This window comes from Dreissena polymorpha, chromosome 4 (genome assembly GCF_020536995.1).
Source record: "Dreissena polymorpha isolate Duluth1 chromosome 4, UMN_Dpol_1.0, whole genome shotgun sequence".
In the NCBI taxonomy this organism is placed as follows: domain Eukaryota; kingdom Metazoa; phylum Mollusca; class Bivalvia; order Myida; family Dreissenidae; genus Dreissena; species Dreissena polymorpha.
The window spans coordinates 123,733,602-123,758,844 of NC_068358.1; the positions used below are offsets into that span (position 1 = coordinate 123,733,602).

Genomic DNA, 25,243 nt, shown 5'->3' on the forward strand with positions numbered 1-25,243 from the left:
TCGATGGTGCATGTACATGCATGGATCATGGTAATTTTGGATTTGTTGTCCTGTGTCCAATTAGGGTTTGAAAAAGACTGATTGAAATTACTTGCATTAGATTTGATTCTTCAGTCACTACAAATTATGAATGTTGTTTTCACTTATACACAGTTTATAGAAAAAGTTCAATCAGCGGACCTCAGGGCTGAATGACATTCCTAAAAAAATGTTCTCTGGTTACATCATAAATTTGTTGCTTCTATCCCCACAGGCAAGTGCTGTGTCTCGTATAGGGCTGCAGTTTCGTCTAACTTGCCATGCAAAAAAGAAATCAGACTTTCGATCAACAGCTGCAAAATTAACTCTTGCTCGGTGCCTGAACATGCTTTTTGAGCTCAATGAAATGCTTAACAGCCGTCCGTCATTAAAAAATGACTATTCTTCCCACAAGCGGTAAACCAAGTTCTTTTGTTCCTTTACCCCTGCATATTGCAGTATTCAAACATCCCCAACATATAATAGCATATTTCATACAGTTTATCCTTTGTAATGTAAATAAATGATGTAATATACACAAGATATATACAAGTTGTTAGTTTGGTATTTTTGGTTACCTTTTACTTCTAATGCTGCATTTGCTGTCTAGAAATGGCTTCATTGACTAACTATCGGAGCTTTTCTATTTGAAATATTGATCCCTGTTGCACGAATAAGCAGCACAACATCCAAACCCTTTCATAACTTTCAACACTTTCATAAGCGGAGATATAGTTGTGCTATATGCCGGTATTCAAAATAAAGGCTGTAAATTGCATAATGAGATGTACATGTACACTCATTGGGCACTGTTCAATTATAATAACCAATGGTTAAATTTAGATTGATGCAACATGTACAAACTTGTTCAGAAGAAAAGGGTGGAAGTACATTTATGTGAAAACTAACTTGTTTTTGTCTGTATTAAAGCATTTTACTGACCTACATGTACAAACTTAGGGTGGTATATTACACAGAAAAGTACTTTTGGGCTTCATGGGCATTCAAACACAAATGCACTTTGCTTTTTTGCCTATTTTTATCCTGCCCTATTTCTTCTAACTGTGACCCAACATATGAAGTATTATAAACAAATCTTCCATTCATCAAATTGTTGCCCTTACCCCCTCCCCCAGACTTATTATGAGCTGATAGACTTATGACTGAGTATTTAAGTGACGTGTTGTAGTTTTTTTTATTGCAAAATACTGTTTTCAGATAAAAATCTTAACATTTTAATATTTAATGTGTATTTCCCTGTAATTGAATTTTGTTTAATTCATCTTTATTAGCATGCAGTTGTTGAAGTTCATACTTTCTATTCAGTATATGTCTGCATGACGACTTGACAGTCTTTGGTTCAGGTCCGCTTTGTCATATGCAGTTGTGACCATTTTGTGTGTTGCATTTTATATAGAGTATCACCTCATCACCATACATAAGCTGGTGTTTTTACTAAAATGCCCTGAGTATTGGCCTTCTAGTACATTTTGGCAGGAGCATTTTATATTAGTCTACTATTTCAATGTTTTGTAATAAATCAATGAAGAGCGTCATGTAATTTGATTTATGTTACTAATTTATTATTGTTTATGGTGTGTTTGAAGCAAGCTGAAAATATTAATTAGAATGGAAGATGTGAGTGTAATTAAAAATGGAGGTGGTGATAAGATATGGATTCTGCTCTGTGAAAAAGAGTTTAAATGCATATGCTTAACGTGTCCTCCCAGATTAGCCTGTGCAGTCCGCTCAGGCAAATCAGGGACTACACTTTCCGCCTAAACTGGATTTTTGCTAACAAGATACTTTAAGCAGAAAATATCATAATAGCGGAAAGCGTCGTCCCTGATTAGCCTTTGCAGACTGCACAGGCTAATCTGGGAAGGCGCTTTACGCAATGAATTAAACCCCTTTTTCACAGATCACAGCCCATATCTAATCACCACCTCCATAAACAATTTTGCAGTGTTTGAAGTAGTTTTCTCAAAATCTTCTCTTACATTGACAAGTAATGTCTGTATAATTCAATACAGAATCTGAAGTGGCATTTTGTTTTTATTGTACTGACTAATAATGTTTGAAAAGTTTTTAATTGCGTTGTTATTAACCAGTTTGTTGGTATATTTTGATGTTTACTTGAATTTTATTATTTTATCATTGTTTTAACATATTTTTTTCTAGTTAATTGGCTTTACATTTTGTATTATGTTTCCATAAAAATTAAGATAATTTGTATATGTTATGTATTCTCAGCCTTATGCCTGTTTATAAAAATGATATGCTGTAAGTGTTAAATATGGAAAAAACAAAATAAATGAACAAGTAAACAAATGTATGATTATCTTTTTTTGGTAAGCAATATCTAAACGTGATAATTTGCATTGATACAAACATTCCAACTACTTGCACACTAGGGCGGCCCAGTTTCTGAAAGTGATGGCTGACCCAGCCACTCTGGAGGAGTCCCAGAACCTGTCTATGTTCCTGGCCACACAGAACAAGATCAGGGACGAGCTGCAGAAGACACTGATGGCCATCGAGGGCTACGAGGATCTGCTAGCGGACATCATAAGCATCTGCGTGAACATGTACGAGAACAAGATGTACATCGAGCCCAGTGAGAAATACATGCTTGTAAAGGTATGCTCATGTAAATTTGTAAGAATAAACAGATTTGGCAAAAGTATTAAGTCCAACTTTAGGGATATCAATTGATTAAAAAGAACATTAGTAAATTGACCCAATGCTTAAAAAGAGGTCAGAGACAAGTTTAGGAGTTAAAATACAGAAGTCCAGTGTTATTTAATGTCTGCATATTTATCAGATTGTATGCTCTGCTCTTCAAACGATGTTTTGCATAAATTAAAGTGAGATATGTGGAATACACTGCCAAAGTTATACTATTTTATGCTATGAAATATATTGGGGAGTTAGATTTTCTGTAAAAATTTGCATCAAAATGATGCACGGCAGATGATTGGCTGGAATCAAAAGTGTGAAAATCCCCAACTGCTTGCGTAAAAAAGCAGGATTCTGCTTCAATTAACCCATTTATGCCCAGTGGACTCTCCCATCCTTCTAAATTGGATCAATTTATTTCCAAAATTAGGGGTATCAAGTATATTTATTTCTATATTTTGAATATTTCTTAAAGAAATTCATTTAAGCAAACAGCGCAGACCCAGATGAGACGCCGCATTATGCGGCGTCTCATCTGGGTCTACGCTGTTTGCAATGTCCTTTTTTCAGGACGCTAGGCATAAATGGGTTAAAATCACTGAACTTTTGGGCAGATCATCAGCTACTATTTATGTATGATTTTTGTGTGCACTGAAAAGGTGACATACTCTTGGTGTTTGCAGCGATATCCCTCATCACATTAGAGTTTGTGAGCAGTCATTATAAGATATTAGGAAAGTGCTAGAGCGCGTTAACAAATGGTTTTAGCGTACTTGCTCATTTCTTATTAAAATCATACAAACATTCAAATTATCAGTTTGAACAAGACTATTATTACATTATATTAATTTGTAAGTCCATCTATATGAAATATATATTCACCAATACAAGGGCTTGCAGACTCAACCTTATATTGATCACTAGTCATGTGCCATGATGCAACATCCCATTTTTTTTATAGATTGCTTGTTCATTTTATCAAATTTAGCCTCGTTTTGAGAATATTAAGCCTATTGCATGTTAGTATAGGGTTATACAAGGCAAGTATGTACAGTCTACACTGGCTTATCAGGGATGACACTTTTTTCTTAACCCTTTGCATGCTGGGAAATTTGTCGTCTGCTAAAATGTCGTCTGCTGAATTTCTAAAATTAGCATTTTCCTCGATTTTTTTCAAAAAATACTATCAGAATAGCAAACAGTTTGGATCCTGATGAGACGCCACGTTCTGTGGCGTCTCATCTGGATCCAAACTGTTTGCAAAGGCCTTCAAAATTTGGTTCCAGCGCTGAAAGGGTTAAAACTAGATTTTTGCTTAGAAGAGACTTTCTTTAAACAAAAAATACCATTTAAACAGAAAGTTTGGTCCCTGATTACCATGTGTGAACTGCACAGTCTAATCTGGAACGACACTTTACACGAATTACATTTAGCCTGGTCTTCTTAGAACAAAGCTCACTTTCCTGTATAGTTGGTATAGTACGCTAATTGTCCCCTACCGGTTTCACCGGAGGGGACTTATGGTTTGCGCTCTGTGTGTCAGTGAGTAGTCCGTCAGTCTGTCACACTTTTCTGGATCCTGTGATAACTTTAAAAGTTCTTCATATTTTTTCATTGTAACATGAACAGATGGCGATATGGAGATTATGCACGTCATTTGATTGTGTTCCTACGTCAAGAATTCTGGTTGCTATGGCAACAAATAGACTAGAAATACTGCTGGAAATGGTGGATCCTGCACACTTTTCTGGATCCTGCGATAACTTTAAAAGTTCTTCATATTTGTTAATGAAACTTGAAACATGGATAGATGGCAATATGGACATTATGCACGTCATTTCATTTTCTTTCTATGTCAAAAATTCTGGTTGCTATGGCAACAAATATATATTTAAAAAATCTGACAATGGTGGAGCCAGTTGGGGACATATATTATATTGCTTGGCAAAAGTCTTGTTTCTCTTGGCCACCAGGTGATGGCGTTTGGGCTGTTCATGATGGACAATCCAACCAACAGCATCTATAAAATGGACCAGAAGAAGAGAATCAGCATCTCAAAGATAGATAGGATACTCAAGGTATGTAACTGTATTTTCTGTTTGTCAAAAGCGTTTATACATAATTACTGCTTGCCTGTTAATACCTCCCAGTATATTGGGATACGTTAAATATTACAATGTGAGGGGCTAGAGAGTGTCTCATTGAGTCTAAGAATTTTTATGCAATTAAGTTCAAACAAAGGGGCCACATTGTGGGAAAACTGGGCTTATGTATGTGTGTAAAACGTCATACTAGATTAGATTGTGCTTTCTGCCTATTTAGCCTGTGCAGACTGCACAGACTAATCTGGGGAACACTATGCACATGCAGGGGTGTGATTTTTCCGCGGATCGGGTTGTCCGGGGTCATTTCCGCGATTCGCGTAAATTAAAAAAAAAATGGGTGAAAGTACGACCGAATCCGCGGGTGTATTTCATAAGCTGCCCGATAAATCCGCGGCCTGCGAAATTTTTCCGCATATTACACTGGTATTCTGTCTTAGCATTTTTTGAAACGAGCGATGTCATTGGCTGTCGTTTCCCAATCTTCCAATTAAAATCGGTCTTTTAAAATGTGTTTCATATTTCTTTGCGGATTTGATTGCAAATGGCGCCTTTGTGATGCATTAATGAAGACGAACTAAAGAATCTCACTAAATCTCGGAGATTTAACAGTTATTGAAAAACAAATTTAAATGGGAAAGGGTAGAAACAACAGTGGATATAAATCAGAAAGCGATATCACTTTTTGAATGGGTAGTACGGAAGATCGACTGTCTTGGTAAGGCTGAAGTCATATTCTATTCATGTGAAAAAATCTTGAAGTTGAACTACTTAAACCGTGGTAAATTGTCGTAAGTTGAACACTATAATATTGTTGACCTTATGTAGAATGTAAAGGCATTGAGCTCAAGCAAAAGATTGCCGTCATCGTTCACAAGTATCGGAACACTCATTTATTTTTATCACAAATAATACTGGTGACTTAACATGTTAAGTGATTTAAAAAAGATTATCATAAAAAATCTTGTTGATAAATTTAATATGGTGTTTATTTAAATGTCTGCTTTAAGGTTTGTCATTGCGTTATACACGCAATTCGGGTAGTCAAAATCAGTCTACAAAATGTTCCTCCCCTCAGACTTCACCTAAATCACACCCCTGACATGTATATAGCCCCATTTTTTCAGAGTCCGACCACAATAGGTTAAAAGGTTAACCACATTATTTTCCATCACCAGCAACTGGAGATTGTTCCACTGTACGGGGACATGCAGGTGGCCCCCTACCAGTACATCAAGAAGAGTGTCAACTATGACGCGTCCAAATGGCCCGAGTGCGAGTCGAGCAAAGTGAGCCCCCAGTCTAACATCCTGGCACACCTGGAGCCCATACGGGAGGACCACATGTCCTACATCAGCCAGCTCTCCAGGCACAGCAACGAGGTATCGATTGTGTGAACATGAACTTTGTGTCATAGGAAAATGGGATGTGTTGTGGAAAACTTGGCTAAAGCCATGTGCGTAAAGTGCTGTCCCAGATTAGCCTGTGCAGTTCACACAGGCTTATCAGGTACCACACTTCCTGCCTAGATATGTTTGTTACTTTCTTTTAAAAATACAGTCCAAAAAGCATAAAGTGTTGTCCCTGATTAGCCTGTGCAAACTTCAGAGGCTTATCTGTGATGACGCCATGCACATGAATTAAGCCCCATGTTCTCAGAGCGCAGCTCAAATAGAGGAAGAATATCAAGAATATGCTTACTGTATCTTCCTGTTGACTATTCATGGAAAAAAGGGCCTGCAAAATATTGGGCTATTTTCTAATAACCATATATTACTGTTCACATGGTACAAAAGCATGAAAGGTTGGTGTGTCCATTTTCGTAGATACGTAACAAAAAATACTATTCTATATTTGTCAGCTGTCCAATCACAGCAAATAAATTCAATATTAAAAAGCAAAAATGTGTTCAAGGGCCGCTTCATAAGTCATATTTCAACTTTTCACACTTTCATGTCAATTAATTTTTTAAGTATTGAAAAACAGATGAATACAATCTTTTTTTTTAGCCTTTACATGTTTGATATTCAAAACTAACTTTGAATAAAATTGATGCTGAAAAAGAAAATTTAGTTCATCTTACCATCTATCTGACTTATATGCTCACATGAGAACAAAGGGAAGTAGAAATAAGTAAAAAACAAAATCAACCCATTCATGGTTTCTCAGCTAGGGAACCCTTATAAACTCATATTTTGTGTAAAGTTTCTGTCTGTCCCAAAAATTTCATCCGATCTTTACCAAACTTGGTCAGAAGTTGTATCTAGATGATGTCTAGGTCAAGTTTGAATTTGGTTCATGCCGGGTCAAAAACTAGGTCAAGGGGTCACTGAGTGCGTTTTAAACCGAAAATTTGTCCGGACCATAACTATGTCATTTATCGTTAGATTTTAAAATGACTTGGTACATTTGTTCACCATCATGGGACGGTGTTTCGTGCAAAAGAAGTACGTCAATATCTCCAAGGTCAAGGTCACACTTGGAGTTGCCTATAAATGAGCTTGTCCAGACCATAACTTTGTCATTTATTGTGAGACTTAAATATCATTTGGCACATTTGTTCACCATTATTTGACGGTGTGTCATGCGAAAGAATTACATCGATATCTTCAAGGTCAAGGTCACACTTTGAGTTCAAAGGTCAAAAATGGCCATAAATGAGCTTGTCCAGGCCATAACTATGTCGTTCATTGTGAGATTTTAAAATCATTTGGCACATTTGTTCACCATCATGAGACGGTGTGTCATGCGAAAGAATAACGTCGATATCTCTAAGGTTAAGGTCACACTTTGAGTTCAAAAGTAAAAAATGGCCATAAATGAGCTTGTCCGGCCTTAACTATGTCGTTCATTGTGAGATTTTAAAATCATATGGCACATTTGTTCACCATCATTGGACGGTGTGTCATGCGAAAGAATTACGTCGATATCACCAAGGTCAAGGTCACACTTTGTCTAGTTTTGGTCTAGTGCTTGAACGTCAAGTGAAATTGGCTGCAAAAAGTTGCTTGTTGATTGTTTTAAATTGTAACAGATTAGGATGCATGTAGGGACTCCTTGAAAACCTGCGTCCTAATTTGTTACAATGAAAAAATACACCCTAAAAGATTTTATTTTCCGCTTTATAGCAAGTGATAAACAGCTTTGTGAAAAAGGTACTTTGCATCCCTGCCTTTGCTTTGACAGGCATGATTTATTCATAGCAAGTGACTCTGCCCATGATCTGTTTGAAATAATAACAATAAAATAGGTTTTATCTTTCTCAAGGATTATATTACTTCACCTTTCTATTAAGTATTCACTTATATCATTCTTTGCAGTAAGTTCCTTTATTCACCGTGTTACATCTTACAAGTATAACCTATCTTTGTCATGTCTTGCAGTTAGGTCCTTCTGTAACAATATAGTTTGGTCATTTTTTGCAATTATGTCTTTGAACGGTTTTGTTTTGATTTATCTTGATAAGTCTTTCATTTGTGACATATGTTTGTCACATCTTGCAGTTAAGAGATACATGTCTTCACTCAGCGCTTTTATTTGCTGAGTCTTGCATTTGTATCTTAGTTATTACATGTAATTATACCCCCATTACCATTGGTAATGGGGGCTATGAGTGGCTTTGTCGGTCGGTCTGTCTGTCCCGAAAATGTAATTTGATCTTCACCAAACTTAGTCAAAAGTTGTATCTAGATGATGTCTAGGTCAAGATTAAATATGGTTCATGCCGGGTCAAAAACTAGGTCACGGGGTCACTCAGTGCGTTTTAAACCGAAAGTTTGTCCGAACCATTACTATGTCATTTATCTTTAGATTTTAAAATGACTTGGTACATTTGTTCACCATCATGGGATGGTTTGTCATGTGAAAGAAGGTCAAGGTCACACTTGGAGTTGCCCATAAATGAGCTTGTCCGGGCCATAACTTTCTCATTTATTGTGGGACTTTAAAATCATGTGGCACATGTGTTCACCATCATTGGACGGTGTGTCATGCGAAAGAATTACGTCGATATCTCCAAGGTCAAGGTCACACTTTGAGTTCAAAGGTCAAAAATGGCCATAAATGAGCTTGTCCGGGTTATAACTATGTCGTTCATTGTGAGATTTTAAAATCATTTGGCACATTTGTTCACAATCATTGGACGGTGTGTCATGCGAAAGAATTACGTCCATATGTCCAAGGTCAAGGTCATACTTGGAGTTCAAAAGTCAAAAATGGCCATAAATGAGCTTGTCTGGGCCATAACTATGTCATTCATTGTGAGATTTTAAAATGACTCTGTACATTAATTTTGTTCACAGTCATTGGACGGCGTTTAATGCAAAAGAATTCAAGAGTTCAAAGGTCAAAATGGCCATAAATGATAATGGCATAATAATTCTTAAAAATCGCCATAAATTAGCTTCTCTTGTTTGTCAAGACATAATGTGGGGGTAAAAGTCACGTCTGTGACAAAGCTCTAGTTGTTCATACTGGTTCTTATTTAATGGCATGCATTTATTTTTGAAAACTGGAAGTCTGTACTTTCGTGAAATCTTTTAGTTTGGAAGTTTTTTTGATATTGTTTAAAGTTGACAGTGTGCAACACAATTTAAACTTGGAAGAAATGAAATAAAGTTCTTGGTTTGTTAAGGCACGTTATATAGGTCACAATATACTAAAAGATTTCCTACACAAATTCAATGTGAAAGCAATAACTTCAACAAAAAATAAAGTCAAACTTTTGCGCATAGAGACCCCCATAACCATACCTTTTCTTAAAGAGCATTCCAAGCCCAATTGATTTAAACAATAAAAAAGATAGGTCACGCAGTATGTAAAAAAGAACTCGCCATGAATCAAAAGTCACTGTTTTACGGCCTTCTGTTTACCGGCTCACCTCCAGTTTAGGGTATACTGCCAAATGTCAGGGTACCATCTTGTAGTCTCCAACCTTAAAGCATAACAATTGTTTTCTAGTACACAGCAATGTTTTTCCTACCACACACACAAACAAATATTAAGAAATATAGTCATGGCAAGTGCCCATACAGAGAATTGTGTCTTCAAATAAATGATGTTGATTTTTTTCGAGAGTACAGCATTGTACTCCAAAAAGATTTAGTATATTGTAACCTATATCTTTGAGTACTCACATGCCAGTTGACATCGAGAAAAATGTAAATACAGTCAATCTTGTGGATGCGACCACTTGTATTAAGCGACCTTTGTCTTATGCGACCATTTTGAAATCCCACGGAGCTTTTTCGCTATATAATGATATTGTATTAAGCGACTTTTGTCTTACGCGACCAGCGACCGCTGATTTTTGTGTATTTTGATGTCCGAATCTTGAATTAAGCGACCACTAGGAGGTAAAAGTGGTTAATCTATTGATCTTTCAGGGACAAATCCGTGTTAATTGTTTATCTAAGCCGATAAGATGTACTGTTACACCTCTGCTTTGTTTCACACCAACCATTATGATTATGCTTTGTCTCGTTGACCGGTTCTGACCGGTATTGTTGTAGACTGCGTATCAATTTATTGAGTTGAATAATAGAGGAACGTATTATGCACAGTCTACAGCTTAAATAGTTTACTATGTGGAACGTTAAGAGACAACGCCGATTTTTCTCGAGTATAGATAACAGGTGCAGAAACAATGCACTGTATGCGACAAACATTTTCTGAGAAGTGCGGAAAATAAACTATTAATCGGCAACATCTGTCAAAATCCGTACATTACCAATTTGTAATTATGCTAATTAGTAAATATTTGTTAGCCAATCACATTGTTATTTACTTAATAAATTTTCCAATCAGGTCTGTTTGTTTGTTTTCAATTGACGTGTTTTAATTTTTTCAGCTCATTATGTATCATAATCGAGTCAGATTTTCTTAAGCGTACATGCAGAAATTAAAATGTCAAAACGAAAAGTGTTAACGTTGAACGAGAAAATTCGGGTTTTGGACGTAAAATCGCAGATGAGTTTGGAGTCGGTAAAACTCAATTTCAGAACATTCTTAAGCGTAAAGCCGAGGTGTTTGAAGACGTGGAAAATAATGTGTCAGGTGAAATAATAACGCGAAAAAATATTTCATTGTCTATGCTGTTTTTGCAAATAAATATGTACACACAATTCATTTATAATAAATGATAATTTATAATAAGTGAAAAAATAAAACACATTATAAGTAAAATATTGTTTTTGTATTGTGTTTATATTCATTTTATTATAAAAGTTATTAAAATCATTGTTGACAAAAGAGATTATCCATCATATAGATTAAAATTGAGGGTAAGCATTCTTCCAGAATGGCCTTTTTTATTTAAAGACCATTTTATAAAGAGACCACTTTTGATTACTGGCTTAAGTGGTCTCTTAATACAAGATTGACTGTATTGAGAATATTTGTTCTTCCAAATGATTCACCTTTGCGTGATGAAACTTAACTTACGGTAATTTTAAAAGCCCTGGATGTTCCATAGCTGTAATTTTTCAAAGTCTCTGACAAAAACTGGGAGTCAATGACTCCCGGACTTCCTTTATTGCAAGCCCTGTTATTTACATTTTCATATTTTAGAGTCAGCATGCATTGCTGTTGTTTTTTCTTCCTAACCTTAACCCATTTATGCCTAGTGGACTCTCCCATCCTTTTAAATTGGATCAATTTATTTCCAAAATTAGGGATTTCTAGTATACTTATTTTTATATTTAGAATATTTCTTACAGAAATTCCTTTAAGCAACAGCGCAGACCCTGATGAGATGCCGCATCATGTGCAGTCTCATCTGGGTCTTCGCTGTTTGCTAAGGCCTTTTTTCTAGACGCTAGGCATAAATGGGTTAAATGTTTATTGTGTAATAATTCTTTCAGTTTGTCATTGGATATAACAGTCATTTTGAAGAGGTTCGACTTTTAATCTGGTTAATGTTTGTTTAGATGATATTTGTGCAAGTTTTATGGGTGTTTTTTTTAAATAAAATGGATTATTATTGGTTTGTTAGAACTTAGTGCAATGACTGCATGTTCATCTTTAGGTTTATATTCTCTTTGATTTTTAAACAAATTGCAATTAATTTTTAATTTGTTATTTAAACAAATATAAAATACATCAGGATTATTACACTTATACACTCTTCTTTAAGTTTTGCCAGAAATAAGTTATATTTCTTGCCAAATGCATGCTATTAGCCATATTTAAAGCATGTGGTATGGTTTCCAAATACCAGGGCAGATAGATAGGAACCTTATTAGGGTTTATAACATTTAGAATTGCACAATGTTTAATTTAATGACTGCATGTCATGATTTTGAATAAAAAAACGAAAAGCACGTCTTTATCCAGTGGGATTTGTTTATTTGTTCCGCTAAATAAATATAAAACAAATAAAACTATTGTTTTAAAACTTCAAATTTATGTACTTTATATTGAGATTGCATGGGGATTAGGTGGGGTTAAGATGTCTTAGATGTTTTGCAGATAAACAAAGTACTCCAGTACTTGATACGAACAATAACAATAAAAACAATTATAAGTTCCTATAAAACGTATAGTTTGTTTAAACATTTTCTTTCAAAAGCACATTAAAGGGAAGCACGCTCTCCTCAAATAGCTCTTGCTGGTTTTTAGCTCCACTGGCCAGAGGCCAGCGGGGCTAATGTCATGGTCCTGTGTCCGTCGTGCATGCGTCCGTCCGTCCGTGCGTTAACTTTTTCTTTAAACATCTTCTTCTCCTAAACGACTGGTCCAATTTTGATTAAATTTCTCAGGAATGTTCCTTGGGTGAACCTCTTTCAAATTTGTTCAAATTATGCCCCTGGGGTCAAATTTGACCCTGCCCGGGGGGGGTCAAAAATTTGAAAATTGGCTTATAAGGCCTTTTTTGTGAAAACTTTAAAAATCTTCTCATCCATAATTATAGAGTCTAGGGCTACTAAATTTGGTGTGTAGTGATATCTAATAGTCCTCTTCCAAATTTGTTCAAATTATTCCCCTGGGCTCAAATTTGACCCTGCCCCGAGGGTCACAAAACTGAACATATGACGTTTACCAGGGGAGATTACTGCGGCCGTGTGTCTGTGACAAACAACAACAACAACAACATCTTGTAAACATGAGATAAAACCCTGTCATTTAGTGCCATTTTAGATCAGATGGTGACTGCTTACAAAGGAATTGAAGTAAGAAAAAGTGTTATTAATGTTTTTCTTATAAACTGAAAAAAGTCGGGTTTTATTTAAATATGTCGAAAGTGAACATATATCCGGATAAAAATATTTCGGATGACATTTTAATTTCATGTCTTTTTTGTAGTGTTTAAACCAGCTTAATAATATCTTATTGATTTTAAAACACAACTTCCATGAACATAATTATTTTAAGAAAAGTCAATATACGATACTGCATGGTAAACTTAAACTTTGTATCCAAGAGGTGTTGGAATTAATGAAGTGCAATGTTCTTAACTATTGTGTATGCTGCTTTTTAATAACTAATGGTTCATTGTTTCATTTGTGAATCGTGACTCATGAATTGTGGATTTGATTGTCAATTGCTCAACGATCCATAGATCTATATATTTCTGACCATTTAATAATTTTCTTAAAATAAGTTATGAATTGATCTTAGAAGTCAAATGTATTACTTAATTATAAACATTTATAAATATAAAGAAATAATCTTTAGATTATCATAATATTCTCAAGCCTGTTGGTCTTAGGGATGTGTGGGTTGTTAATTATATTTTGAGATGATTCTTTACAAAGAAAGATGCTACTATTGTATTTGTTATAAATGTGTGAAAGGCTCTAAGAAGGAACCAGAGATTATTAACCCTTTACCAAACACTAACAGGATTTTACGGGTTTGTAGCTGACAACTTTATAAATAATTGTGATAAATGGAGAAATTGCTCAAGATGAGCAATTTCTCCTTTTATCACAATTATTTCTACCCTACCAGATAATTTCCTTTATATTCCATTACAATTAAATTGTCGTCTGCAACCTCTTTCAAATTGGAAAAGTCCAAAATGTGTCGTTTGGTAAAGGGTTAAGGAATTTTGATTCCTATGGGTCTTGTGAATCAGTTTCAAATCAAATGCGTAGATTTGATCTTCAGCATCTAAAAATATGTGAAATATGAAGAACGACAATATCTTTTGGCGAGATAAATGTACCTACGTTATAAGCAAAGGACCTGTGCAACAATTACCGGGCTTTTAAATCTGTTTAGTTAACACGGTAGTAACTTTTTCCATATATAAAAATGCTCACCCTTCCAACTTTTAAGCGCCCAGTGGGACCAGGGATAGAAAGAGAAAGTCACATGCTTGAGTACATTTCAACCCATGAGCATTGCACGTTTTTTTTTTCGCATAAAAAAACAGTGGAGCGATACAGGGCCATTATGGGTCTTGTGAATCAGTTTCAAATCAAATGCGTAGATTTGATCTTCAGCATCTAAAAATATGTGAAATATAAAGAACGACAATATCTTTTGGCGAGATAAATGTACCTACGTTATAAGCAAAGGACCTGTGCAACAATTACCGGGCTTTTAAATCTTGCACTTTTTTTCGCATAAAAAAACAGTGGAGCGATACAGGGCCATTATGGGTCTTGTGAATCAGTTTCAAATCAAATGCGTAGATTTGATCTTCAGCATCTAAAAATATGTGAAATATAAAGAACGACAATATCTTTTGGCAAGATAAATGTACCTACGTTATAAGCAAAGGACCTGTGCAACAATTACCGGGCTTTTAAATCTGTTTAGTTAACACGGTAGTAACTTTTTCCATATTTAAAAATGCTCACCCTTCCAACTTTTAAGCACCCAGTGGGACCAGGGATAGAAAGAGAAAGTCACATGCTTGAGTACATTTCAACCCATGAGCATTGCACATTTTTTTCGCATAAAAAAACAGTGGAGCGATACAGGGCCATTATGGCCCTCTTGTTATGCTCCCCAAAATTTATTTTGGCGGAGCATATAGTTGCCAGTTTGTCCTTCCTTACTTCCTTACATCCTTACTTCCTTTCGTCACACTTTTGCTACCATTTCTCATAGCGCCTTCAATACTTTACCAATCGCTTTCATATTTGGCATGTAGGTACCTTGCATGGATCTCTGCCTTTTGATGAGGTTTGAGGTCACTGGGGTCAAGGTCAAGGTCACCGAGGCTAATAATAGACTTTCTTCTGTTACACTTTTGCTACCGTTTCTCATAGCTCCTTCAATACTTCACCAATCGCTTTCATATTTGGTATGTAGGTACCTTGCATGGACCTCTACCTTTTGATGAGGTTTGAGGTCACTGGGGTCAAGGTCAAGGTCACCAAGGCTAATAATAGACTTCCTTCTGTCACACTTTTGCTACCGTTTCTCATAGCGCCTTCAATACTTTACCAATCGCTTTCATATTTGGCATGTAAGTACCTTGCATGGACCTCTACCTTTTGATGAGGTTTGAGGTCACTGGGATCCAGGTCAAGGTCACCGAGGCTAATAATAGACTTCCTTCTGTTACACTTTTGCTTCCGTTTCTCATAGCGCCTTCAATACTTAACCAATCACTTTCATATTTGGCATGTAGGTACCTTGCATGGACCTCTACCTTTTGATGAGGTTTGAGATCACTGGGGTAAAGGTCAAGATCACCGAGGCTAATAATAGATTTTTTTAGGTGTTTTTTAACATATAAGTTGACAAAACGCATCATTGGGGAGCATCCATCAGTCTCACTGATATTCTTGTATTGTTGAGTTGAGCTTAATAATTGGTCTTGAATTTCCATCATTCTTATTCACATACCAGTAATAATGACTTCTACTGGGTATATAACTTGAATAGAAATAATTGTTCAGTGCTCGTTCCTGCTGTAATTATTGCGTGGTTCTCTCATGACAGGCGATAACGACCACCCGAGAGACGCCTCGCTCGGATGCAGAGAACAAGGACCTGTATGAACTGGCTCTGCGGGGTCTACAGCTGTGTTCATCGTGGACCCAGCAAGTCATGGAACTGGTACGAGAAACTTTGCTTTCATGCAGTTAAGAGATTATGATCCATTCCCCAGGGGTGTGATTTTTCCACGGATTTCTGTGGAACAGGTTGTCAGGGGGTCATTTTCTTGATTCGTGTCAATTCCTTAAAAAAAATGGGGGATTCCGCGGGCGTTTTTCATAAGCGGCCCGAAAAATCTGCAGCTGCGAAACCTCCCACATATTACACTGGTAGATTCTGCCTAAGCATTTTTTAAACGAGCCATGTCATGGGCTATCGTTTTCCAATCTTCCATTTTAAATCTGTCTTGTAAAATATGTGTCGTACTGTAAACGTATAGAAATTCGTCGGTATGAAATTTCGTGGTTTAATAAAAATCAACAAATTCGTTGACACGTAATTTCGTGGATTTCAAATTTTTTGGGAATACTGACCGTAATAATAATTAAACTTTTATTAAAACAACCAAAGTAATAACGAAGCATAATCTGCTAATCTGTGTTGACAGCAAGACTTGGGGTTAATGTGCACTGAAGCATGAAAGTGTTGCCGAATGCCAATAATTGTCGAAAAGATCGATAAAGCGGCGCACATGTGGATCCCTGCTCGCTAATTGCCATCAATATTGTTTTGACAATATGTGCAATTCTCAGCGCAATCGGTCTCTTAGTAGTAACCATTAAGTAATAAGGTCCCCAAAATACACGTGTGAAAACCGTTATATCTCTTTTAACGTTAATTGGCATTAATTAACATATGTGATAAATCTGCAAACTGTTAATTTGACGACGTCATGTAAAAAAGTTTTATTACCCAGACACTTATCAAGAAAGCAACATATTGTATTAACTAGCATATCTCAATCAAACAATGTCTCTTTCAAAATGGTTGAAAACGAAAACAGTTCAGACACGTTCCCCTACTATAGCAGGATTGCCCAACCTTGCAAAGGCTCAGTCTATGACTGAAGCATTATTGACACAGGTCGCTAATGATTCAGTGGAAGAAAACATTTTCAATTCGGAAATATTTTAATTAAGCAAGAAATTGTGTAATGTGACCTACTGAAGTGAAGTAATTATTACAAAAAACAAATATCTCGGATAACAGAAAACAAAAGAAAATGTCGGAAATGACATTCAGAAATTACCGATTTCGGCTAAAAGAATGTATAAATAATCGTTGGTACTTGAATTCGTGGTTCAATTGACCAACGAAATCCACGAAAATTCGTACTACACGAAATTTAATGGTTTTACAGTATTTGTTTGCTGATTCGTGTACAAATGGCGCCTTTTTGAAGCGAAAATAAAGATTATTGAATGAAAGAATGTCACAAAATCTCGGAGATTGAACCATTATTCAAAAACAAATTTAAATGGGAACAGTAAGAAACAAGATTGGATATATATGAGAAAGCGATACCACTTTCTTAATGGGTACGGAAGATGGACTGTCTTGGTAAGGCTAAAGTCATATTCCATGTGAAAAATCTTCAACTACAGATCCAGGGGTAAATTTACGTTAGTTGAACAGTGTTACATTGTTGACCTGATTTCAAATTTAAAGATATTAAGCTCAAACTAAAGATTGCTGTCATTGTATACAGGGATCGGAACACACATTGGTTTTGGTCACAATTAATACTGATGACTTTTCACAAGACGTTAAATGTGAATTTAAAAAGGTTTTCATAAGAAAATCGCGATTCGCGTAGTTAAAATCAGTCTACAGATTTTTCCTCCCCTCAGACTTCACCTCAATCACACCCTTGTGCCCTCAAAGTTCCTTAGTCAAAATTGAAGATGATTTTTTTAAATGGTAATATTTGGTAAGTTTGTGGCATGTTCAATTAAACCCAACATTTTTGTTTTCTTTGGGTTTTTCAGTAAAGGAGCAACAGATATTTTTTCTCTTTATTTAAATAATTAATCTTTAGTTTTCATGAAAATTAAATTGTAATATTTCCTTAATTATGACTATTTTGTTTGCTTTTTATGATTGCCAGTACTGCTTGTGTTATTACCCCAGTTTGCTATTTCAGTACACATGGAAGCTGCTGAACCCCGTTGACAATCACAACAACCAGAACGCCAACTGTCCCCCAGACGCCGAGGAATATGAAAGGGTAACAATTTAACGTTACTATCAATTGTTTTGTAGGCCACTCCTGCTAACTTCTTTTAAAATTAATCTTGACTAAAGATATTATGACTCTTGCAGAATCAGGGTGTTTGTAGAAGTAGAGGCAGCTATGAGGAATCTTGTTTCCTTAAAATTATTGTGCAGTTTATCATGCAGTTTTTCCCTAAAACTGGTGATACCCTAGGATTTCTTTTTAAATATTTCCTCCAAACTGACACATATTGAACAATTGCCCGAAAATTAATGCGCCTCCCTACCGCTGCCACCATTTCAAAAGTTAGATCAGCGGTTATATAATTGTAATGATGGCAAATTTGTATTTGTAAGTATAAAGAGCAGCCTCTGCATGTGTCTTGCAGTCGACGCGCTACAACTACAGCAGTGCAGAGAAGTTTGCCATCATTGAGGTGATCGCCATGATCAAAGGACTACAGCTGCTTATGCTGCGAATGGAGTCCGTCTTCATGGATGCCATTCGGAGGCACATCTACGCAGAGTTGCAGGACTTTGTACAGCTCGTGCTAAGAGACCCCGTCAGGAAGGCTATCAAGAAGAAGAATGATGTCATCAAAGTGTAAGAGCTCATCAACTTTTTGGTAATGTTATAAAAGTGTTAGAGCTTAACTGCTGTTTGATGATTTCATCAATGTGTAAGAATGATGTCTGCAAAGTGTGAGAATGGTGTAAGCAAAGTGTGAGAATGTCATCAATGTGTGGGAATTATGTCATCAATGTGAGATTATGATGTTATCAAAGTGTGATAGCTCTGATGTCATCAAAGTGTAAGAGCTATGATGTCATCAAAGTGACAGGTCTGTGATTTTACAAAATTGTAAGAGCTTTGATGTCATCAATGTGAAAGAGCTGTGGTGTCATGAAAGTGTAAGAGCTTTGATGTCATCAAAGTGTAAGAGTCATGAAAGTGTAAGAGCTTTGATGTCATCAAAGTGTAAGAGCTATGATGTCATCAAATTGTAAGAGCTGTGATGTCATCAAATTGAAAGAGCTGTGATGTAATTAAAGTGTAAGAGCTGTGATGCCATCAAAGTGTAAGAGATTAACGGCTGTTTAAAAGTTTTTGATGATTTTTTTCTTACGTGTGGTGATTACTGGACACTAAAAGTTTTTGCATTCATTATACATCTTTATTGATATAATTATAATTTCCAGCCTTTTGATCACAACTCTTTATGCAAATGCATCTAACCCAATTTTCCCAAAACGAGGCACAATTAAAACAAAATACTTCCCTACTATCATGTCTAGGATCGTTATGGCGGTCCGTAACACGTGTGTGGACTGGTTGAGGGGTGTTGAGCCACAGGAAGACCCAGCGATGAAGGGCAAGAAGGACCCAGACGATGGTTTCCAAATCAAGGTACCGCGCAGGAATGTCGGGCCCTCTACCACTCAGGTACGCAAACATTTTCTAAAGCCATTTTTAAGCACCCCCCAAAAAATTTGGGGGCGAGCTTATAGTCGCCGCTTCGTTTGTCCGTCCGTCTGTCCGTGTGTCTGTCCATGCACAATTTTTGTCCGGGCTATTTCTCAGCAACTAATGACCAGAATTCAATGAAACTTTATGGGAAGCTTCACTACCAAGAGGAGATGTGCATAATATCAGCGGGTTCTGGTCGGATGATTTTTCACAGAGTTATGGCCCTTTGAAATTCTCCATTAACTGTACATATAGTGTAATTCTTGTCCGGGCTATTTCTCAGCAACTAATAACTGAAATTCAATGAAACTTTATGGGAAGCTTCACTACCAAGAGGAGATGTGCATATTATCAGCGGGTTCTGGTCGGATGGTTTTTCACAGAGTTATGGCCCTTTGAAATTTTATATAAAAAAATTATTGTCACCCCAACTACTGTGCCCTCAAGATGTTTCCTTTTATCTGAATATATAGTGCAATATTGTGACAAAAAAAACTTTGGGGAGCATCACCCGTCTCCAACGGTTTCTTGTTTTACTTATGTTGAAAGGAAGTCACATGAAGTTTGAAATGCTTTGTTGTGGTTAACAAGCAGACGAAAGTCTGAATGTTGATATTGTTGTTATTGTATTGGGTATTATTAAATTAAAGAAATTCTTTAATTTTCTTTAAGTCTTTCTGTAAATACCTGCTGTAAAACCTGTCTTACTGAGCTTTGGATTGTAGGGCACATTTACACAATGGAATAATTTTCTATGAAGCCCAAGTTATACACATTGACCTGCACGCCATGATTTGTGCAAGAATTATTTTAAAGAAGCAAATAAACAGTATTCATCTCTAATATGTATGATAAACTATTTACAGTAGTTGTATGTAATTCATTAGTAACTCTTACATGTATTTTATTTCCAGCACATATTTATTCTTTTATATCAAAGTATTTTAGTCCTGCATTAACTTGTCTCACCATTTTAGGTAAGACAGAAACATGGAATAGTGGTCATTTATGTCTCATTTTATGAACAATCTTGATTTAATATACTTCGAATTTTAAAAGTAAGAGTTTTTGTGTTTTTCACTTTTTGCAAAATAAAATTCAAACGTTGCAAAAGTTTATATTTTGGTTCTGTTTACAAAAAGATCATTATACAATACATTAATTAAAACTACGCAAAACATTACAATTGTTTGATTATTTATAACTTATCTTACACAATATACGCAAGACAAGTAGCACTTTCCCTGATTTAGAGGTTCAAAGCATTTTCTCAAAGCACGTTGATTTACGATGATGTAAAACATCTTCATGACGTTTTGAAACAAAATACATTTCAGCTATACATGGTTCGAACAATGCTTGAGTCCCTTATCGCCGAAAAGAACACGGGAGGCAAAAAGACTCTGCGGAAAGACATTGATTATCAGCATTTCCTCGCCATTGATAACTTTCACAAAAACTCATTCTACTGGTCCTATTGTCTTAACTTCAATGGTAATGCCACATATTTTTGTATGTACGACCATGCAGCCTGTTTATCATAGGAAATTGGTTTACATTGATATGTAAAGGTGGGTTTTCATTAATAAATACTTAGATTGGGTTATATATTTTAATTTTGATTACAGTATGCCAGCTTGTTCTTTCAATATTTCTTATGAAGAGAAAACAAATCTGAAAATCTAAGGGCCCACCTCTTAACTTATTTAAAGGGTCATTGGCTGATTGGCTACTGCAACCTTACAACCCTGTTTAAAAATATTATGTCAATATCTAATATATTTTAATGCCAGTCACATGCGTTTGCATGGTTGTGCAAAACATTTTTCCAATTTTAAACAGGTGAATGGTCTCTAGCATGTTGCATGTATGTATATATTAGGGGGTATGTGTTTACCAATTCAATGGGTGCTTGTTTGGAGATACCTTTGCTTCACATAAGCATTCATGGTATTGCCTCAAACTTAGTACCCTGAAGTAATTCTGTATCTACTGCATGTTAAATCTACACCAATTATCCTTGCAGCTATACATAGTAAGGACGATGCTTGAATCTTTAGTTGGCGATAAAAATGTTGGGAAACGTCAGCTTAGGAAGGAATTGCATGTGAAAGACGCTCAAATCATTGAAGCTTTCCACAAGTTTTCATTTTACTGGAGCTACATATTGAACCTGAATGGTATATGCTATAGACCTAGTGCTACTGACCTCACATCTGAGTCGTGTTCTGAGAAAACTGGGCATAATGCATGTGCGTAAAGTGTCATCCCAGATTAGCCTGTGCAGTCCGCACAGGCTAATCAGGGACGACACTTTCGCCTAAATTGGATTTTTGCTAAAATGATACTTCATTTTAACGAAAAATGTCATAAAAGCAGAAAGTGTCGTCCCTGATTAGCCTGTGCGGATTGCACCTGCAAATCTGGGATGACACTTTACGCACATGCGTTATGCCCAGTTTTCTCAGAACACCTCACATCTGTACCATACTGGGTGCGCAGGAGCTTGGTTCACAGAGGGCACAGGCACTTGCACCATTTTGTTGTGCATGGAGCTTTATACTGACCATAGGCTATCGGGCATAGATACTTTTATGCATTTATATATGTTTATCACTTCACACCAGATCTGGATAACATTATTGATACTAATTTGTTTTTGTTGTCATTGTTTATTGCTCATGATCAGCGCTTAAAAGTTCTGATACATAGGAATTCAACCTTGAGGACGTAATCCTGATTTGTTTCAAAGTCTAACATAAGATTGACAGAAAGATGTTTATTTTACTGATAAATAAAGGAAATGCCCACATTATTTCTATCATGATTTTTAATACATTTTCACAATGAAATTCAGAACTGTATTCTTGGATGTTGGACTTCGATGCAGTCTTTGTTTTTTGCATTGTAAATTAGTTGTTCTGGAATGGGTTTTTTGCATATCGGTTAAGTAGCAATACATGTTATATTTTACAATGAACGTATATGGTAAATACAGTTTGCAAACATGATAATAAAAATGTAGTGCCAGAAACTTGTTTATTAAACATGATGTCATTATTAAGCAAAACAATTAACAAAGTATAAATTCTCTAATTAAAATTGTAAAACTTGAAAAAAAAATCTATGAAACCTAAGTGAATGTTAGCTTTACCTGGCTGTTAGGAGCAGTAAACTCTAGGCCGCATTTTGCTGAGCTACTTACGAAATTCTTAGATAGGTGCACTAAATGTAATTTGCTGTAAGTTTTTTTACTTAAACCCAAGGTTTTGGTATAAAAGGAAGAGGAAGAATCATATTTTTAATGGTGAACATTTGCCTTGAACATTCTAGTGGTCACATTTATTGTCCCATCTTCATGAAACTTGGTCATAAGATTTTTCCCATGACATCTTCTGCAAGTTTAAAACAAAAAATCTGGATGGTTGAAAAACATGGCAGCCAGGTCACATGGTACATTTACGGCTATAGTAAAACCTTGATGACACTGTAGAAGTCACATTTATTGTCCAATCTTAATAAAACTTGGTCAGAACATTAGTTCTAATGTTATCTTGGATATGTTGGAAAATGATTGGTCAGAACATTTGTTCTGATAATATCTTGGATGAATTCCAAAATGGTTTGGGTCTGTTGAAAAACCTTGTTAACTCAAAGTAGAAGTCACATTTGTGGTTAAATCTTTATAAAACTTTGTAAGAACATTTGTTCTAATGATAAAAAATGGTCATGGTTCAATGAAAAACATGGTCGCCAGGGGGCGGGGCATTTTTCTTTATATGGCTCCTTGTTAACACTCAAGAAGTCACATTTTTAGTCCAATATTCATGAAACTTGGTCAAAAGATTTATTCTAATGATATCTGGGCTAAGTTTGAAAATGGTTCCGGTTGGTTGAAAAACACGGCCACCAGAGGGTGTGGCATGTTTCCTTATATGGCTATAGTAAAACCTTGTTAACTCACTTGAAGTCACATTTATGATCCAATCTTTATAATATTTGGTCAGAACATATGTTCTACATGTAAAAATAATTTGGCTGACTTTAAAAATGGTAATGGTTTGTCAAAAACATGGCTGCCGGGGGGGGGGGGGGGGGGGGGGGGCAGGGCATTTTTCCTTGTATGACTGCAGTGAAACCTTGTTAACACTCGGGAAGTCAACATTTTTTGTGCAATCTACATGTAAATGACACTTAGAACACTGTTCTAATGACTTCTCTGTGGATTTTGCAAATTTCTGCTGATTTGTTGAAAAATATGTTGGAGGGGGAGGGGGGTACAGTTTTGCTGTCAATACTCTAGATTTTTAGTCACTTTTTTGTGAAATCTTCATGAATCGGCTCACACTTTCCCAAATCCTCTGGGTCTCACATGAGCCCATGTTCCACTTGTTTATTTTTAACCCAGAATTAATCTCTGGATGCATGTCAAGTATGAAATAAATAATCAATAAGTGATAACATTTGAATTAAAAAGACCTTTGTAGAGAATTGTGGACAATGAATTGTTTGGTTTGTTGTGGTTATAACACAGTCTCTCTTCTCAATGGTTTGGTGTGAATATATGTGTTACTGTTTATAGATTATGATTAATCCACATCTACACCTTATAAGACTACTAATACAATATTTACCACTCAGTATTATGGCACTTTGTGATTATATATGATGATCTTTAATGTTAAAATGTGCATTTTAAAGTATCTAAGTTGTTTCTGTGATATGAAATTTGTCAATAGATTTTCTCTGGAGCTCATCTGGGGCAATATTCTCATCAATTTGTAAGAATAACAAATACCTTTCAACTGGAAGCTACTATCTTCCATTAATATACTGTTTACCAGTCAGCTAACTGATAGGTCATTAACATTTATTCTAAATAAAGACAGATTACCCCACAGTTAGAGTTCTTGTACAGACAGTTGAATTTAAGATACTAGTGTTTTCAGAATACTATTTCAAAAATATGATTTTACCCCTTACAGCTCAGAATCGCATTTGGGCCTGTTGAGTCAATTAGAAAAATCTAATTCACTGTAATAACTTTCTTAATAGATTCAAGATGTAAAGGCTTCATTTCATAATCTAAGATACTGATGAGCAGCAAACAGTATAAAGCTGAAAAGCCTGGGAGTAACGCGCAGGCTGTTCTGGCTTTGTAATGGTTACATATAGATTTGTCTCTGCGTTTCTGAGCAGTATAGGGTTACGTCTAAGAATATCTTGATTATTACCAGCTCAGTCTGTGATATATAAATGGCAATATTTCAGAGTCACTTCACAACAGCTGCAACCTGTCCCAGCTCTGGTTTAGGGAATTCTTTCTCGAAATGACCATGGGGAAGAGAATCCAGGTATTTTTGTCATATGATATCTCACTGCTTGTCATGCATGGGACAGATTGTCAAGCATTAAGCTAGCAATTTCCCTATTATATGTACGGCACAATCATGAATTAATGTCTTGTTATAAAATACTACATTTGAAATAATTTTGAATTTGTTGTTACATGAATCAATATCGAGAAATGAAGATAGATTTAATGATATTGTAATTTTATTGGCTAAATATTTTATTTATATCTGCCCTTCTGTAATTGAGTATTATGTTTAAAAAGCTCTAGCCAATAAGTCAATTGCGTTGAATTGTATTCATAAGCTGCTTTGGAGGTTGTCTGATAATTCAGTTCCTATAATTGGTACGGTGATGATGTTTTAGTTTCCCATCGAGATGTCGATGCCCTGGATCCTCACAGACCACATCCTGGAAACAAAGGAGGCATCAATGATGGAGTAAGTCTATATGAGCCTTCTTCTTGGACAACTAGGTTTAATGCATGTGTGTAAAGAGTCGTCCTAGATAAGCC

At 35.8% G+C, this 25,243-nt stretch overlaps 1 protein-coding gene across 4 annotated transcripts in view; it reads left to right on the forward strand.

Annotated features, from left to right (window-relative positions):
* LOC127876583 (cytoplasmic FMR1-interacting protein-like) overlaps positions 1 to 25,243 on the forward strand; it is a 77,860-nt gene that overhangs the window by 25,319 nt on the left and 27,298 nt on the right. For 2 of the 4 annotated variants that reach the window (XM_052421899.1, XM_052421901.1), the window contains exons 6-16: positions 2,433 to 2,658; positions 4,671 to 4,775; positions 5,978 to 6,181; positions 7,928 to 7,954; positions 15,699 to 15,815; positions 17,839 to 17,922; positions 18,299 to 18,513; positions 19,206 to 19,353; positions 20,715 to 20,871; positions 24,649 to 24,731; positions 25,096 to 25,169. In XM_052421899.1, coding sequence (XP_052277859.1) covers positions 2,433 to 2,658; positions 4,671 to 4,775; positions 5,978 to 6,181; positions 7,928 to 7,954; positions 15,699 to 15,815; positions 17,839 to 17,922; positions 18,299 to 18,513; positions 19,206 to 19,353; positions 20,715 to 20,871; positions 24,649 to 24,731; positions 25,096 to 25,169 — 1,440 coding nt within the window. Of the gene's footprint in view, positions 1 to 253; positions 436 to 2,432; positions 2,659 to 4,670; positions 4,776 to 5,977; positions 6,182 to 7,927; positions 7,955 to 15,698; positions 15,816 to 17,838; positions 17,923 to 18,298; positions 18,514 to 19,205; positions 19,354 to 20,714; positions 20,872 to 24,648; positions 24,732 to 25,095; positions 25,170 to 25,243 lie in introns of all 4 variants that reach the window. The other 2 variants (XM_052421900.1, XM_052421902.1) reach the window with 2 other exon arrangements.